The sequence below is a fragment of the Garra rufa genome, chromosome 13 (assembly GCF_049309525.1).
Source record: "Garra rufa chromosome 13, GarRuf1.0, whole genome shotgun sequence".
In the NCBI taxonomy this organism is placed as follows: domain Eukaryota; kingdom Metazoa; phylum Chordata; class Actinopteri; order Cypriniformes; family Cyprinidae; genus Garra; species Garra rufa.
Window position 1 is genome coordinate 27477397 of NC_133373.1, and position 18913 is coordinate 27496309.

The window sequence follows — 18913 nt, forward strand, 5'->3', positions numbered from 1 at the left end:
CACAAGTGCGGCTTTATTTTTCCTAATTGTAACATTATATCTCACAATTTGACTTTATATCTCACAATGTGTCATTATATCTTACAAATGCAGCTTTATTTTTCCTAATTGTGTCATTATATCTTACAATTTGACTTTATATCTCACAAAGTGGCTTCATATTTCACAAATGCGGCTTGAGTTTTCATAATTGCAGCATTATATCTCACATTTTGACTTTATATCTCACAATGTGGCTTTATATCTCACAAACGCTGCTTTATTTTTTTTAATTGTGAGATTATATCTTACAATTTGACTTTATATCTCACAATGTGGCTTCATATCTTACAAATGCAGCTTTATGTTTCCTAATTGTCTTATTATATCTTACAATTTGACTTTATATCTCATAAAGTGGCTTCATATCTCACAAATGCGGCTTAATTTTTCCTAATTGCAGCATTATATCTCACAATGTGGCTTTGTATCTCACAAACGCTGCTTTATTTTTCCTAATTGTGAGATTATATCTTACAATTTGACTTTATATCTCACAATCTAGCTTCATATCTCACAAATGCAGCTTTATTTTTCCTAATTGTGACATTATATCACACAATTTGATTTTATATTTCACAATGTGGCTTCATATCTCAGTGTTTTTATTTTTCCTAATTGCATTATATCTCATAATATGACTTTATATCTAAAAATGCAGCATTATTTTTCCTAATTGTGACATATCTCACAATTTGACTTTATATCTCACAAAGTGTCTTTATATCTCACAAATGAATCAGTATTTTTTCTAATTGTGATATTATATCTCACAGTTTAACTTTAGAACTCACAAAGTGGCTTTATATCTCACAAATGCGGCTTTATTTCTCCTGATTGTTACATTATAAATCCTAATTTGACTTTATACCTCACGATGTGGCTTCATGTCTCACAAATGCGGCTTTATTTCTCCTAATTGTTACATTATAAATCCTAATTTGACATTATACCTCACGATGTGGCTTCATGTCTCACAAATGCGGCTTTATTTGTGACTTGATATATTCCAGTGTGACTTTTTATTTCTTATTCTGAAACATTTTCTTATAATGATCAGTTTTATTTTTACTCTGTCACATCTCACAATGTGGCATTACATCTCACATTTGCAATTGTATTTCTCCTAATTGTGACTTAATATCTCACAACATGGCTTTGTATGTCACAATTGTGGCTTATTTTGAATATCACAATGTGACTTTATTTCTCATAAATGCAATTTTATATATTGCAGTGTGACTTATTTCTTACTTTAAACATTTTTGCACAGTTAATTTTTTTTTTTTTAAGTCTGAGGTGATCTTTTGAATATGAATATAATTTTTTTGTCCTCAAAGCTGTTGCGGCATTTGTTCCCCAGTGTCTTGGGTCACTTAACATTCCGTCACACATTGCGCCGATGACATTGATGACTATGGGGTCACTTTGGTGAGACGGAAACATTTTGGGGCTTGTTTTAAATACTTAGGTCACCCTGGTAGCGACTTCCATAATGACAACAGCTTATGCTGCTAAAATAGGCTGACATGGTAACATCAGAGACTTACCTTGTCAGGCATGAGTAATGGCAATCTGCACGGCCCGTTAAGAAAGCAAATCTCATCCCTTGGATCCCATACATGGTTTATAACCTCAAATCCTTCCCATTCCACACCCACTACTTTTGGCAATGAGCCATCTCCTCTGATATATCCAGATATTAGCAATCAGAAACTACAGGAGCATATCAATATCGCATTTAACAAATGTACATTCGAGTGTTGAGGATCCTCAGTTCACCTCTGGTTACCCAACCTAACAGCACTTCCTATCTAGTACTTTAAAAGGTTCATCATTTGTCTCTGCTCAGATGGAACTGCTTTGTATGTTTCATTTCCTTCCATTTGCTCAATTTGCACTATGTTTTTCATTAAAGAGAGCATCTCTGTGCTTCCTGTCGTAGAGCGGTTTGCTGTTGTTTTCAGTGCACGACCACAGCAAGTCAGAGGGTCGTGTAATTATAGAATTACACCATGATTTCACACCTCGTCTCCAGAAACTATTCTTGGCGCTAATTATTGGAGCGTCGTTATTAAACATGTCGAGTGATCTCACTGTTCTGACTGACAGGGAGCATTATTATTGCATGCTTGTGGAGTTCTACAGCAGTTATTTTTGGCTAATAAAAGAGGGAAGATATTACAAATGTGTATAACAGAGAATACATGTACTGGCAAAAGTATCCACGATTTTAGAAGAAACATGGTCTCATGGTAGAATCTATGCACACCGCGAACCAAAACCAAAGCGCTGAACGTATTTTTCTTGCAGGTTTTCATTTGCAAGCTAAAATTGAGGAACAGTTATAGTGGAAACCTTAACCTATTTAACAGCAGGGATTTGAATTGGATGCTTGTATTTAATATCAATAGCACACATGAACACGTTAACTTCTAGTAAAATGTCTTTGTAGAATAAAATGGCATGAGATGAAATCATTGATACATTTACATGTATAATGTAAAGACTCTGATACCTATTTCCTCAAAATGATTGTCTCATTTTATGCGATTCCTACGTTTCAAACTGTAAGGTGATTGCAAATCAGCTCTATTTTCTCAGTGCGTACAGTTGTATATTTCATCTTTATGAAACCATTTTGGAAGGTAGAGATTATTATGATAATCAACATATTGCCTTGGAATTAAAAGATTCTATCAGCATTCAGAGCAGTTTTGAGATATTCAGCTTCAATTTTGGGTTCCATAGACTTCTATAGGTAGAACCCTTTTTGTTTTTGTTTTTGTTTTTTTTTAAAAGGCCCAAAATGTACACAGCGTACAAAAGAAACATCACATAATGTAAATAAGTTGTCACAGAATAAGAATATGTGAACTCAATTTTGCAAAAACGTCAGATAGAACCTTCAAATTCCAAGGCGACGATATATCTACATTGGTAGTGCAGATTTTTTTTTGCTTGTATATTATATTATATTATATTATATTATATTATATTATAATATTATATTATATTATATTATATTATATTATATTATATTATATTATATTATATTATATTATATTATATTATATTATATTATATTATATTATATTATATTATATGTGACCCTGGACCACAAAAGTCTTAAGTAGCACAGGTATATTTGTAGCAATAGCCAAAAATACATTGTATGGGTCAAAATGATCAATTTTCCTTTTATGCCAAAAATCATTAGGAAAGATCATGTTCCATTATGATATTTAGTGAATTTCCTACCGTATATATATCAAAACTCTTTTGATTAGTAATATGCATTGCTAGGAACTTTTTTTTGGAGAACTTTAAAGGCGATTTTCTCTGTATTTTGGGTTTTTGCACCCGCATATTCCAGATTTTTAAAATTGTTGTATCTTGGCCAAATATTGTCCTATCCTAACAAAACAAAACATCAGATTTCAGACGATGTATAAATCTCAATTTCAAAAAATTGATGCTTATGACTGGTTTTGTGGTCCAGGGTTATTTTATTTTATTTTATTTTATTTTATTTTATTTTATTTTATTTTATTTTATTTTATTTTATTTATTTTATTTTATTTCATTTTATTTTATTTTATTTTATTTTATTTTATTTTATTTTATTTATTTTTATTTTATTTTATTGTATATTTGATCATATTTATTTTTATTTATTTTTATTAACTGCTACATTATGCATTTATTTGATTCAAAGTACAGCAAAAACAGTAAAATCTTAAAAAAAACTAAAATGTATTGTTTTCTATTTAAATATGTTTTAAAATGTAATTTATTTCTGTGATTTCAAAGCTGAATTTTTAGCATCATTGCTCCAGTCACATGATCCTTCAGAAATCATTCTAATATTCAGGTTTTCTGCTAAAAAAAAAAAAAAAAAATTATTATTATTATTGTGTTGACAACAACTGAGTAGAATTGTTTCAGGTTTCAGATTGATGAATAGAAAGTTCAGAAGAACACCATTTATCTGAAATAGAAATCTTTTGCAACATTATAAATGTCTTTATCATCACTTTTGGTCAATTCAAAGCATCATAAAAAATAAAAGTATTAATTTCTATCATTTCTTTATACTGTAAAACTATACTGTATCCAAGCTTGGTATAAGTGTATAACACATACACAAGCTTTGTATTTTAGATAAATGCTGATCTTTGGATCTTTCCATTCATTAAAGAATCCTGAAAAACTCAAATTGATAATAATAATAAATTATTATATATTATAAAGATTTCTAAAGGATCATGTCACTGAAGACTGGAGTAATGATGCTGAAAATTGAGCTTTGATCACAGGAATAAATTACATTTTAAAATATATTCAAATTTAAATAGTGAATAGTAAAAATATTTCACAATATTACTGCTTTTGCAGTATTTTAGATCAAATAAATGCACTTCTTTAAAAAAAACATCAAAAAACTTTTGACTGCTAGTATACGACTCGAAGAAAAGCATTCTACATATCGCGGAATAAACAGACAATTAATTTAAATGAATGAATGAATGGAAATCTTTTTTATTGTCTGACTAATGAAATTCCTGTGACTGTAAAAATTTTTTGAATTACAATCCGAGTCTCATCCAAGCTATATTCTTTATCCAGTGTCCAATTTCAAAGCAAACAGACAGTGTTTGAAAATAGCCGTAACGGGAGCATAAATGTTATCACAAAGAATCCAGCAGGTTAATGGGATTTGCTTACTGTGCCTCTAACAGGATATGCCAATGACGGTATTTGCTTACAGAATCAAGGGGAGAGAAAAAAGAAAGCAAGTGTCCAACCCCGGGTTGTGACGGCACGGGCCATGTCACCGGACTCTACCCTCACCATCGAAGCTTGTCCGGCTGCCCCCACAAAGACCGCGTGCCACCAGAAAGTAAGTCGAATATTTATTTGAATGAACGTCTATTTGCACATCGGTCCCCATGCGTGTTTGCTACGTGCCGTCTGTGCATTGGGCATGATTTACTGTATCTCAAGTGCATTTGCTCCTCCACCAAAGCGGTGGCGCTCGTACGACCAACCTCTGCCTGTCTGGATGTGCTGATTGGTGCTTGTGTGTAATTTTAGACTGTTTCTCAATATGGCTGCGTTGATCTCTCAGACGCAAAGCAGCTTTTTCATCACTACCTCCAGTCACACCTCTAATTGGATGAGGATCATGTCACAGGCGGGTTCTGATGAGTCAGTTTACTGCAGGCCCAGAGAAGTGGCGCTGCAGGATGTGTCATAGACAACCTAATGGCTAGACTCATTTAATTCACCAAAAATAAATCGGCTTTTATTGAAGAGAGCTTTCTTTTCCTCGTAGGCCCATGCTTTCACACGACGTGCATGCCATTAACACATTGCATGCCTAGATTCTTCTTTCACCATATGGTGTGGCCGTGATTAACTTTATGATTAACTGATTTGAGCTGGAACGTTTCTTAGAAGCATGTGCATGCTGTTGTCACTGAGCCCGTTCAGCTTAATGGAACACAAGGCTTTCTTCGTACTCACTCTGGTTCCTCCTAACCTTCTCTCGCCCTCTCCTCTCTGTTTGTCCAAGTTCTTGCAATGTATGAGAATGTTCTAAAGTGCCCCACGCCTGGCTGCTCGGGACGCGGCCATGTAAATAGCAACAGGAACTCCCACCGCAGGTGAGTGGCTGGAAGGGACGTGGAGAGAAGAAAACTGGCGGCACTGTGGGGACTGATGTTCCAGTCTTTTTACACACTTTATAAGAAGAATACGCAGTTTTAGATGGAGCCTTGCTTTTAGGAAGGAGAAGAGGGACTGATTTGTTTGTGTTGTGCTGAGCTCGGCTGGATCGTAGAAACACATAGCTCCAGGCTCAAATATTTTATTTGCACACTGGCACTTTTGACATGCAGACTGGAAATTCAGGATTCTGTTCCCATATGGAACAAGGGACTTGGTGAACTTTTGAAAACCTTTTTTAAAAAGCCTCTAAAAATGTATAAATAAGCAAATATTTAAACGAATGTGGTCGCACTTTATTTTAAGGTCCAGTAAACTCATAACTTGCTGCCTATTAATAGTTAGTAAGGTAGTTGTTGAGTTTAGATATTGGGTAGGATTAGGGATGTAGATTATGGTCATGCAGAATATATGGTTTATACTAATAAACAATTAATATTAATAATAGACATATAATAATTATTCATTCGCATTAATTAGGCATGCTAATAGGCATATAATAAATAATGAGAATCGGTCTCTAAAGTGTTACCAATAATATAAATATAAAATATGGTAATATGTTTATTCATAAGTGTGTATTAATATTTATGTGTACTAAAAAATGTTTCTAAATGTAATAACAATCATTTTTATATGATTAAGAAGTTGGTATCTCTATTGAAATCTATAAAAAAAGTCTAATAATTAAAAGCTACTTTCTACTTAAATTAATTGAAATAAAATAAATATGAATTAATAATTATTTAATTGTATTTAGTTTATATACACTACCAGTCAATAGTATTTGAACTGTAAGAATTTTTAGTTTATTTAAAGAATTCTCTTCTGCTCTCCAAGCCTGCATTTATTTGATCCAAAGTACAGCAAAAACAGTAAAATTTTGAAATACTTTTACTATTTAAAATAACTGTTTTCTATTTGAATATATTTTTAAAATGTAATTTATTTCTGTGATCAAAGATACATTTTTAGCATAATTACTCCAGTCTTAAGTGTCACATTATCCTTCAGAAATCATTCTAATATGCTGATTTGCTGTTCAAGAAACATTTATTATTATTATGATCAATATTTAAAACAGTTGAGTACATTTTTTTAGAATTAATTGATGAATAGAAAGGTCTAAAGATCAGCATTTATCTGAAATAAAACGCTTTTGTAACATTATACACTATACCAATCCAAAAGCTTGGAGTCAGTATAATTTTTTGTTTTATTTTTATTATATTTTGGAAAAGAAATGATAGGAATTTATACTTTTTTTTAGCAAGGATGCTTTGAATTGATCAAACGCGATGAAAAAGACATTAATAATATTACAAACGATTTCTATTTCAGATAAATGCTGTTCTTCTGAACTTCTATTCATCAAAGAAACCTGAAAAAAATTCTACTCAGCTCTTTTCAACATAATAATAATAAATGTTTTTGAGCAGCAAATCAGAATATTAGAATCATTCCTGCAGGATCATGTGATTGGAGTAATGATGCTAAAAATTCAGCTTTGAAATGACATTTTACAATATATTCAAATAGAAAACAGTTATTTTAAATAGTCAAAATAGTAATAATCATTAAATCTATTATTACAATTTTTGTTTAATTTAATTGATATTGATATATCTCAAAAAACATTTTATTATATTATTTTATTTATTTTTCTTATTACTATTTTTATTTATGCATTCATTTATTTTTTTTATTTAAGATGAAACTGAGAATTTGCCCTGTCCAAATCTTAATTTTCCATATGATCAAACACAGACTTACACTTAAGCAGTTAAGATGTGCCTCCATGTGCATATGGTGTACATGCAGACAGATGCAGTCTCCACCCGAAGTTGCTGCAGGCCATGTTATATGGAACAGCTCCTATGGGACAAGCACACACACACACACACACACACACATACACACACTATTAGAAGGGTTGAGCTGAAGAAAACAAAAATGTATAATAAGGGAATATAACAACCTTGTACAGTATATATGGTCTGTCTACACATTCCTCATCGCATGGTAGTCATAGCAACTCAGCATAGTGACAGCCGTCCTTCTGTCTGTCAGTCAGCACTCACTCACTTTTCTCAAATTCCATTTCTAGTAAATGCACAAGTGCGTATATGCTTTATGTGTTTCTGTAATTGCAGAGTGTGAGGGTTTTTGTATGTTTGTGTTTTTGTCTCACATTGGTTATTTATTTTTTTATTTTATTTTTTTTTTGAGAGTGACTGAATGGTTTCCGTGTAAGCAGAAGACAATAAGAAAATCGCTGACAGTTCCCAAGTATACAAAGGATTACGTAGAGAGAGAGAGAAAAGTGGGAGAAATGAGACAGAAATGAGGGATAAACAAACAGAGAGGAAGATAGAGAGAGTAATGAGAGGGAGAAAGAGAGAAAGGAGAAAAAAAAGGAGAGCAAGGGAGCGTAGCTGGATGTTCTGAAGCTCAGTTTGCGGTAGTGTGTTTCTCTGAAATGACTGCGGTATCTCGCTGTGAGGAGCTTTCTGAAGCCAGCCAGCCAGAAATGCCCAGCAGATATCTGCAAAGCTTTGCCTTCATACTATAGAACTAGGCCACATGAAATGCATAATTCATATATAAATATCCCCATGTACCGCACACGCGCGTACCAGGATTTTGCAAACACGTTGGAAGTCTGTATTGAGAGAATGTCATAAAAAGCCGACTATTCTCTCTGACAGACTTGTCTCCATATGCTGGTATTATACATTCCCTCATATCTCACTTTGTTCTTCAACTTCTGCTATCTGCTAGGGCATGTGTGTGCGTTTGAGAGCGTGTGTATGTGTGTGTGCCCTTACATGCTGCTTGTAACGTAATGTTAACACTACATAAATTGCTCTGCTGCTGTTGCAGTCTCTCGGGATGTCCCATAGCCGCCGCCGAGAAGATGGCAAAGGTTCAGGAGAAACATCACTCCTGCGACACCTCCAAGTCCAACCAGGCGTCAGACCGTGTCCTGAGGTACTTTGTGACCCTCCGTGCCATATGTTTAGTAAAGATGTTAGGCAATAAGTCTGGATTTGAGTTATTGTTGGGACAGTACATTTATCATATTTAGAAGTATTGTTACAGTTCAGTGCATTGCTGCTTTAAAAATAATTATAGACCTTAATTTTTTATTATTTTTATCCTTCTTTAAAAATGTCTATTAAACATTCACTTTTTTATTTTATATATTACATAATTATAATAACATAATTTAATAATTACATTTTATATTAAATAAGTATATTTAATGTGTCAAATTGGTTAATCGTGATTAATCGCATCCAAAAAAAAGGTTGTGTTTGCATAATTTATATGCATATATAATACACAAACATAGATGTATATATTTAGGAAATATACACTACCAGTCAAAAGTTTTTGAACAGTAAGATTTTTAATGTTTTGAAATAAGTCTCTTTGCTCACCAAACCTGCATTTATTTGATCCAAAATTGTAAAATATTTGTACTATTTAAAATAACTGCTTTCTATTTGAATATTTTTTTAAATGTAATTTATTTCTGTGATCAAAGCTACATTTTCAGCATCATTCGCTGTCACATGATCCTTCAGAAATCTGCTGATTTGCTGTTAAAGAAGCATTTATTATTATTATTATCAATATTTAAAACTTTTGATTACATTTGATCCAAAGATTAACATTTATCTAAAAATAAAAAGCTTTTGGGAATTATAGAAATACATACTTGTGTACAGCAAGGATGCTTTAAATTGATCAAAAGTGATGATAAAGACATTTTATAATGTTACAAAAGATTTCTATTTAAGATAAATGCTGTTCTTCTGAACTTTCTATTCGTCACAGAAACCTAAACAAATTCTGCTCAGCTGTTTTTTAACATAATAATAATAATACATGTTTTTGAGCAGCATATCAGAATATTAAAATGATTTCTGAAGGATCATGTGACTGGAGTAATGATGCTAAAAATTAAGCTTTGAAATCACAGAAATAAATTACATTTTACAATATATTCAAATAGAAAACAGTGATTTTAAATAAGACAAATATTTCAAAATTTAGCTGTTTTTGCTGTACTTGCTGTAAATAATATATATTTAATACATTATAAATTAAATACTTACATCTTTTTGATTTTGGGGAGAACTGTTTCTTTAAGATTAATCCAGATGATTAAAAATGTGTTGCTTAATGAATATAAAATTGGTTAAGAACTGTGATAAATTTTGACTTAATTTTAACCCCTTAACTGACACACATAATTTTTGAACATAGACATGAACGTGCACTATCCAGAATTAAATTATTATAATTTATGAATGCTTTGAAATACAGCCCTAAGGTTGGTCTCTTTTTAAAGACGATCAGCAGATTATTAAAGTAGAAACAATATAGTATACAAAAAAGTTATAGAAGTTTAAATTTACTGTAAAGAAAATGTACTATACTAAATTAGTTTTGTTTTATATAAAATAAATATGTTAAAAATATAGTTTCAATCCAAAATTGCTATAAAATGAAAGCCATATGTCTAAATAAGTTATGTTCCAAATTTGAAGTTGATATAAAACATTGAATTTGTTTAAATTATGTGTTGTACCAAAATAGCCACTGGGTGACACCCAAATTCGATTGAATTTTTTAATGCAATTTAACACTAACACTAGTGCGTTTTCATTTTAAAATGGCATTTTAAAATGAAAATGATCCTCGTCTACACTGGCATTTTCACTACGTTCCGTATATATGTCCAGGACTCTGATACCCTGCTCTTGTTGATTCTTCCAGACCCATGTGCTTCGTAAAACAGCTGGAGATCCCACAGTATGGGTACAAAAACAACGTCCCAACCAGTACTCCACGATCCAACCTGGCCAAGGAGCTTGAGAAGTACTCCAAAGCCAGTTTCGACTACAGCAACACTTACGACAACCAGCCTCATCCTTACGGCAAGAGGTCCCTCACCCCGAAGAACCACGGGCGAGACACCTCACCCAAAGGATATGATGGCAAGCCTGGCTTTGTTATTCTTTTCCTCTGTCATTGAAGCTGGTGCGGTAGACGGCGTCAGAATTGATAAACAGGTCTTTCTCTAGGGGATCAGATGGAAATAAGATTAGAATTAGTTTTGTACTGCTAGACGTCCTTGTGGTATTTTCCATTAAAAAAGAATTTCTCTTCTATTTTCTATTTTGAAGTGAAGGCCTTCTCTTAATAAAAGCTTTAGCTTGAATTTTTTTCACAGGCAGCCGTTGAGTTCACTGCTCCTTTATTGGAAATCCTACTCTACTTATTGGCTTCTGAAATGATTAATAACCTGGGTACACAAACCCAATGAAGGGATTTCCAATTTGCATGCAGCTTCTTTAATTTAATTATGGCTGGATAGTTATTTTTGAATATGAATATGAATCTTTAAGTTAAGATTTTATGTTATTTCATGATATTATGTATATAATAAGAGGTTTGGCTGATTGAAATTAGTAAGACGTTCTTTCATCAGTTAAAAATAGCATACTTGTGCATTTGTTGCTATCAAAAGCAGTTGAGTAGATGTTAACCTTTTCATTAGGCCACAGTTAGAGATGCAGACAGATGTTTGAATGACGCCACATTTAAAAACCTAATGTCTGGATGTGTGTTTGTCAGTTTTCTCAAACATGATGTTTTCCCGTCTTCATTTTTAGAGGTTTTCGTATTCGCTAATGTGCATCGTTGTAGCTTGCAACCGCAGCCCTGGTCTTGATAAATGAGCGCACTTACATTTGTGAAGGAGTCAAATTAACTGGAACGATTTTGTTCAAAATGGTAGCAGTTGATTTCACGCCCAAGCCAGAAATTGTAGAGATTTCCTGTCAACAGAATTCGTCGGGATATTTTGGTACGGTTTCATTAGCTGTGCTTAAAATAACTCATTTTCATTATAACTCATGGTTATTACATCAGGACAGTCTTGATTGCCCATAAGGAGCATTACAGCATGCCCTGCAGTGATAATATAGACAATGTTATTGAAATCAGAACACATACCACATCTCGGAAATTAAAGAGCATTCTTGCAAGTGATGTTACTTGCCTGTATGCTTTATCAAAGAAATTTGGTTTTTGATAGATGAGACAAATGAAGAAAATTAAGCTTGGGAAAAAAAATTAATGAGAATAACATTTAATTAATGTTGGGAATTAACTGCACTTCATTTAGACTCAGTTGGCAACATCAATTAGTTACACCCAGTTTAGTTGTAATGACAGCATTGCTATTTGTCTCAATGCAGAATTAGATGAAAAATAAGATCAAATGGGAGAGTGGTATAAATCTTGAATAAGTGGTTAGAACTGCATTTTAGCAGCTGATTCGTCACCTTACCGTATTGGAGGATAATAGCAGTTCCTTAGTCAGTACCAAATTTATTTTTCTCAGATGTTGTGTCTGGATGCAGACCAGGGTTTGTCTATGAATGTGGATTTAAAAAGAATTGCTGTATAATGCTTCCCATGTAGGTCTTAGATTTCATGTTAACAATGTGTAGCCCTCTGCATCAAACCTAGATACACTGTCAAGCCATTTCTCCCTCTCTCCTCCACTCTCTCTCTCTCACTCACACTCAATTTCTCACAGCATTCATCATGAAACATCGGATCATCTAATAAGTGTGTGTGTGTGTGTGCATCTATCTTTCTGTCTGTGTGTACCTATCTATCATCTATCTATCTTTCCATCTATCTATCTATCAATCGTTCTATCGATCTATATTTCATTTCCATTTTCCTAGTTATCTATCATTCTATAACTTTAGCTGACATTCTATCTTTTCGTTCTACCACTTTTTCATTTTATCATTTTATATATTGTTCTATATTTCATTATATCTATCTTCCTAGTTATCTATAATTTTATCTATCATTCTATCTATCTATCTATCTATCTATCTATCTATCTATCTATCTATCTATCTATCTATCTATCTATCTATCTATCTATCTATCTATCTATCTATCTATCTGTCTGTCTGTCTGTCTGTCTGTCTGTCTGTCTGTCTGTCTATCTATCTATCTATCTATCTATCTATCTATCTGTCTGTCTGTCTGTCTGTCTGTCTGTCTGTCTATCTATCTATTTGTCTGTCTGTCTGTCTGTAAGTCTGTCTGTCTGTCTGTCTGTCTGTCTATCTATCTATCTATCTATCTATCTATCTATCTATCTATCTATCTATCTATCTGTCTGTCTGTCTGTCTGTCTGTCTGTCTGTCTATCTATCTATCTATCTATCTATCTATCTATCTATCCATCTATCTATCTGTCTGTCTGTCTGTCTATCTATTATTTTATGTATCGTTCTGTCTATTGTTCTATATTTCATTATATCTATCTTCTAGTTATCTATAATTTTATCTATCACTCTCTCTGTCATTCTATTTCATTTCATCTATCTTTATCTGTCGTTCTATCATTTTATCCATCATTCATTCTGTCTGTCTGTCTATCTATCTATCTATCTATCTTTCTATCTATCTATCTATCTATCTATCTATCTATCTATCTATCTATCTATCTATCTATCTATCTATCTATCTATCGTTTTATCTAATGTTCTATATTTCGTTATATCTACCTAGATAGTTATCTGTCGCTCTATCTATCATTCTGTTTATCTATATATCTACCTATCTATCTATCTATCTATCTATCTATCTATCTATCTATCTATCTATCTATCTATCTATCTATCTATCTATCTATCTATCTATTATGTATTGTTCTATATTTTGTTATCTATCTTCCTAGTTATCTGTTGTTCTATCATTCTGTCTATTTATGTCATTCTATCTATCGTTCTATCATTTTATCTATCATTCTATCTATCTATCTATCTATCATTTTATATATTGTTCTGTCTATTGTGTATTTCATTATATCCATCTTCTTAGTTATCTGTCGTTCTATCATTTTATCTATCCTTCTGTCTATCTTTCTATCTGTTGTTCTATTGCTCTATCGTTCTATCATTTTATATATCATTCTGTCTATTGTTCTATATATTTCATTATATCTATCCTCCTAGTTTTATATCATTGTATAATTTTATCTATCCTTCTAACGTTCTTTTTGTTCTGTGGTTCTATCTATCTATCGTATCTATAGTTATGTCGTTATATATCACTTTATCATTCTATATTTTATTATATCTATCTTGCTAGTTATCTATCGTTCTAACATTTTATCTATCCTTCTAACGTTCTTTTTGTTCTGTGGGTCTATCTATCTTTCATATCGTTATATATTACTTTATCATTCTATATTTCATTATATCTATCTTCCTAGTTATCTATCCTTCTATCATTTTATCTATCTTTCTATATTTCGTTGTATCTATCTTCCTATTTATGTCGTTCTATCATTTTATCTATCATTCAGTCTGTCGATATCTATCTATCTATCTATCTATCTATCTATCTATCTATCTATCTATCTATCTATCTATCTATATATTGCTTTGTCGTTCTATCCTTTTATATATCGTTCTATCTATTGTTCTATATTTCTTTATATATGTCTTCCTAGTTATCTGTTGTTCTATCTATCTATCTATCTATCTATCTATCTATCTATCTATCTATCTATCTATCTATCTATCTATCTATCTATCTATCTATCGCTTTGTCGTTCTATCATTTTATATATCGTTCTATCTATTGTTCTGTATTTCTTTATATCTGTCTTCCTAGTTATCTGTTGTTCTATCTATCTATCTATCTATCTATCTATCTATCTATCTATCTATCTATCTATCTATCTATCTATCTATCTATCTATCTATCTATCTGTCTATCTGTCTTTCATCTATTGTTTTATATATCATTCTATCGTTCTAAATTTCATATCTATCTTCCTAGTTATCTATCGTTCTATCATTCTATCTATCATTCTATCTTTTTATATGGTTCTATCTATCTGTCTATCTGTCTATAATCTATCTATCATTATTTTGTTCTATCTATCATTCTATTTTGTTATGTCTATCTTTATATACTTTTTCCATCATTCTATTTGTCTGTCTGTCATTCTATCATTTTGTCTATTTATCTATTGCTCTATCTGTCTGTCTTTCCAGTCCCCCATCCATCCATCCAAGTTCATAGTGGCCGTCTGACCTGGTGTATGTGTATGTGTGCAGCCAAGCGCTACTGTAAGACCTCAAGCCCGGCCAGCAGCACCACGAGCAGCTACGCTCCCAGCAGCAGCAGCAGTCTCAGCTGTGGAGGAGGAGGGGGGGGAGGAGGAGGAGGGGGAGGAGGAAGCAGCGCCAGCAGCACCTGCAGCAAGAGCAGCTTCGACTACACGCACGACATGGAAGCCGCCCACATGGCCGCCACCGCCATCCTCAACCTGTCCACGCGCTGCAGAGAGATGCCCCAGAGCCTCACTGGGAAAGGCCCGGAGCTCCTGGCACAGGTGAGGGTCGACAACTTTTTCCTGCCAGTTCCTCTCTCATCCTCACCCACTTGCACTGCTAATATTATATTTTTCAGTCTCTCACTGGGTATTTCATAGCTTCTCTAGACTGCCTTCCAGTATGACTGTGCTGTATGGCGGTAAAGGTAGTGGACCGAAATGAGGGCATGCAAGTTTAGAGTCATTCGGGGGCAAACCCCAGGTCCTTTCCTCCGAGCTTTCGAGCTCATTTGCACAGGGTGCGATTTCACACGGTGAATGACAGCAGCACCTCTGAGAGCTCCTGCAGGTCTCTCTGCTAGAGTCAGGGTCATCATAAGCCTAATGGTTTGAACGAGCCACGATTGCTTTAGTGACACATCGATTTCAGACATAATCTGTATGGTGATAATGAGAGTGCAGGGCTGGAGGAGACCAGAGGAAGCTGCCAGCTGCAGGAACGCTGGGGTAGTGGTGCCCCTACCCTCTCTCACTGAGACAAGTAGAATTAATGTCGATTTCAGCTGTGGTCCAGGCCAAGCCAGCTCTCCCTAGCATCCCTCTGGGTACATAGGAAAGACAATGACCTCTCTTTAAGGACAGTGAGGCAGCAGGCTGGAGGGAGTGGGGATGAGAAAGAGAGAAAGAGGGACAGAGGTAGTGAGGAGCTGCAGGGCTCTATATATTCACTAATAAGCAGCTGTGCATGAAGATGTAGGGCAGCGCAAAGAAGAAGCTCACACTGTCTTCTTTCGTATCTTTTCTCCTTCCATCCTTTCCCACACTGTACAAAATATAGTCAACTGTCTCCATGGTTTTCAGTTGAATTAATTTACTTAATTATAAGTAAATATATTCATTAAATGTAAAATGTTGTCAAAAGTTGCCATCATTGCAAGTCTAGAAATCTAGAAATGTTTTTTTCTTAGCTTAAGGGTTGCATAGAAATAAATTGTTCAGTGTCATGCACTGCATTTCATGTTTTTTTATGTAAAAAGTATACTACAATTAAAAAGTTAGGGGTCAGTAATACAGTATTTGATACAGTGGTGGCCAAAATGATTAGAACACTAGTATTTTCACTAGCTAGAAAAAGTCAGTTATTTCTTTTGCTGTAGTGTGTCAGTAGGAAATATCAGTTTACATTTCCAAACATTCATTTTGCCATTAATTGTAATAATCCAGTGAGTCTGTCTGGAATGACAAGAGGAAATAGAACAAACTGAGACAGACTAAATCCAGACAAACTTTGGCAACGTCTCCAACGTCTGCTTCAAGAAACCTACCTGCAAAGCAACAGTACTGTTAAAAGTTTTAGTCACTTGTGTAAAAAAGCTGTAAAATGAGGATGCTGTCAAAAATAATGTCACAAATAGACTTTATTCATCAATTAACTTCTATTAACTAAATTAAATCAACATTTGGTGTGACCATCCTTTGCATTTAAAGCAGCTTTTGCCCTAAGTGCACTTGTGCATAGTTTTTCAGTTAGCTTTGCAGGTAGGTCGCTTGAAGCATCTTGAAGACGTTGCCACAGTTCTTCTGGATTTAGTCTGTCTCAGTTTGTTCTGTTTCTTCATGTCATTCCAGACTGGATGATGATGAAATCAGATCTTTGTGTGAATGGTTGTTGACTCCTTATGCAAACAAAAATCTCAGTGGATTATTACAATTAGTGGCAAAATGAATGTTTGGAAATGTAAACTAATATTTCCTACTGATACACTACAGCAAAAGATAGAATTAACTGACTTAAAACCATTTTTTAGCTGGTGAAATACTAGGGTTCTAATACTTTTGGCCACCACTGTATAAAACGGTAATATATCATTTAAAATAACTTTTTTCTAGTTCTATAGTATATTTTAAAATGTGATTTATTCCTGTGATGGCAAAGCTGAATTTTACAGCAGTCATTACTCCAGTCTCCAGAGTCACATAAATTATTAAAAATTATTTTAATATGGTGCTCAAAAAAATATTTATTATTATCAATGCTACAAACTGTTGTGCTGCTTAATGTTGTTGTCAAAGCTGTTTCAAGATTACTTGATGAATTGAAGGAGAAATAGGACACATCTGTGTCACTTCTGGTCAGTTTATTGCATCCTTTCTGCCATTCATTCATTCGTTATTTAAAAAAAAAAAGTACTGACCCCAATCTTCAAAATGATCGTGAACATACAGAACAAACCGCTTATTGTGTCATAATATGCCACATGACCTCAAGACTTCATACAGTACATGAAACGTGACAAGGATAGCAAACAACTAACTAACTAACTAATCATTTTAAGCAGAGGTACAAATACAGCTTGACATCACCAGACATTAATTACCACACGTAACAACAAAATCAGCAACAACAGTGTAAATAAAGCTGGCAAACGGTCAAACAATGCAATTGTATTAATTATTCATGCCCAGCGTAGGGAATAGGGAGGAAGGCTAATGGGACTGAACCACAAAACTACTGTTTCAGTCAAGGCATTTGAACACACAATTCATGCCTCATATGTTGGTTCTACTTCGAGATCCCTTGCTTATGTTTGTGTTGTTTCAGGTAGGCATGAAACAAAAGTAATAGTTCACCCAAAAATTAAAATTCTGTTATTAATTACTCACCCTTATGTCATTCGAAACCTATAAGACCTTTGTTCATTTTTGAAACACAAAGATATTTTTGATGAAATCGGAAAGCTTCTTGACCCTGCATAGACAGCAACAGTACTACCACGTCCAAGGCCCAGAAAGGTAGTAAGGACATTGTTAAAATAGTCCATGTGACATCAATGGTTCAACTGTAATGATATGAACGAGAATAATTTTTGGTTGCAAAGAAAAAAAAGGTTTTTTTGCGCACAAAAAGTATTCTTGTTCAATTAGAGCACTAAATTGTATAGTTAATGACAGAATTTTTATTTTTGGGTGAACTATCCCTTAAGGTTCGAATATTATGTGTTACCAAAAATTACAATTTAATATTTAGGGTTTTTTCATCATTTATAAAAAATCATTTAAATATAAATTATACAATAAAATAATTTCTTAAAAAGTCAGGTTTTTTACTTGTTTAAAAACTCTATTTAAAAGTGCATATGAACCATGTTCCCATCATCTGTCATCCTTCCCTTCCGAATCTCCCTCTGCTTTTTTCTCATCTTTTTCCTTCTTAATTATTCTCTTTATTCTTTATTCTCTTATCAATCGTCCTCTCTCTTCTGTTTCGTGGCAGAGCCCTGATGACAGAGATGGGGATGAGAACGGAACCCTGGATCTGAGCCGGGCTGGAGGGATGGGGGAGGGCAGTGGAGGCACAGTGCTGACCCCCCTGCAGCCCATGTCACCCCAGCGGCAGGCCCTGCTCAACAGCCACTGCTACCAGATGAGCGCAGCAGACTGCTGGGACCTGCCTGTGGACTACACCAAGATCAAACGCCTGGACGAGGACCACAAGGAGGTACTCCCACCCAACCCACCACGACACTCCTTCAGTCTGGCAAGAGATGGACTGGAGTACTTGAGTCACTTTACATAAAGGGAATTTAGATGATAGTTACCACCTTTTTTGGCTCATTGCATATGCAGTGGAGAATGTGATTAGCATCCAAACAAAGCAGTATCTGAGTTTTGCAGTAGCAATTACCATTTTGAATTATTAAATAGAGGATAATCCAAAAGTAATTAAAGGGCTACAGTAATTTCTTTATT

At 33.7% G+C, this 18913-nt stretch overlaps 1 protein-coding gene across 3 annotated transcripts in view; it reads left to right on the plus strand.

Annotated features, from left to right (window-relative positions):
* The window catches only part of myt1la (myelin transcription factor 1-like, a), a 91471-nt gene that overhangs the window by 58010 nt on the left and 14548 nt on the right, over window positions 1-18913 (plus strand). For all 3 annotated transcript variants that reach the window (XM_073816420.1, XM_073816422.1, XM_073816421.1), the window contains exons 8-13: window positions 4811-4942; window positions 5618-5708; window positions 8653-8760; window positions 10558-10778; window positions 14946-15223; window positions 18438-18662. In XM_073816420.1, coding sequence (XP_073672521.1) covers window positions 4811-4942; window positions 5618-5708; window positions 8653-8760; window positions 10558-10778; window positions 14946-15223; window positions 18438-18662 — 1055 coding nt within the window. The remainder of the gene's footprint in view (window positions 1-4810; window positions 4943-5617; window positions 5709-8652; window positions 8761-10557; window positions 10779-14945; window positions 15224-18437; window positions 18663-18913) is intronic.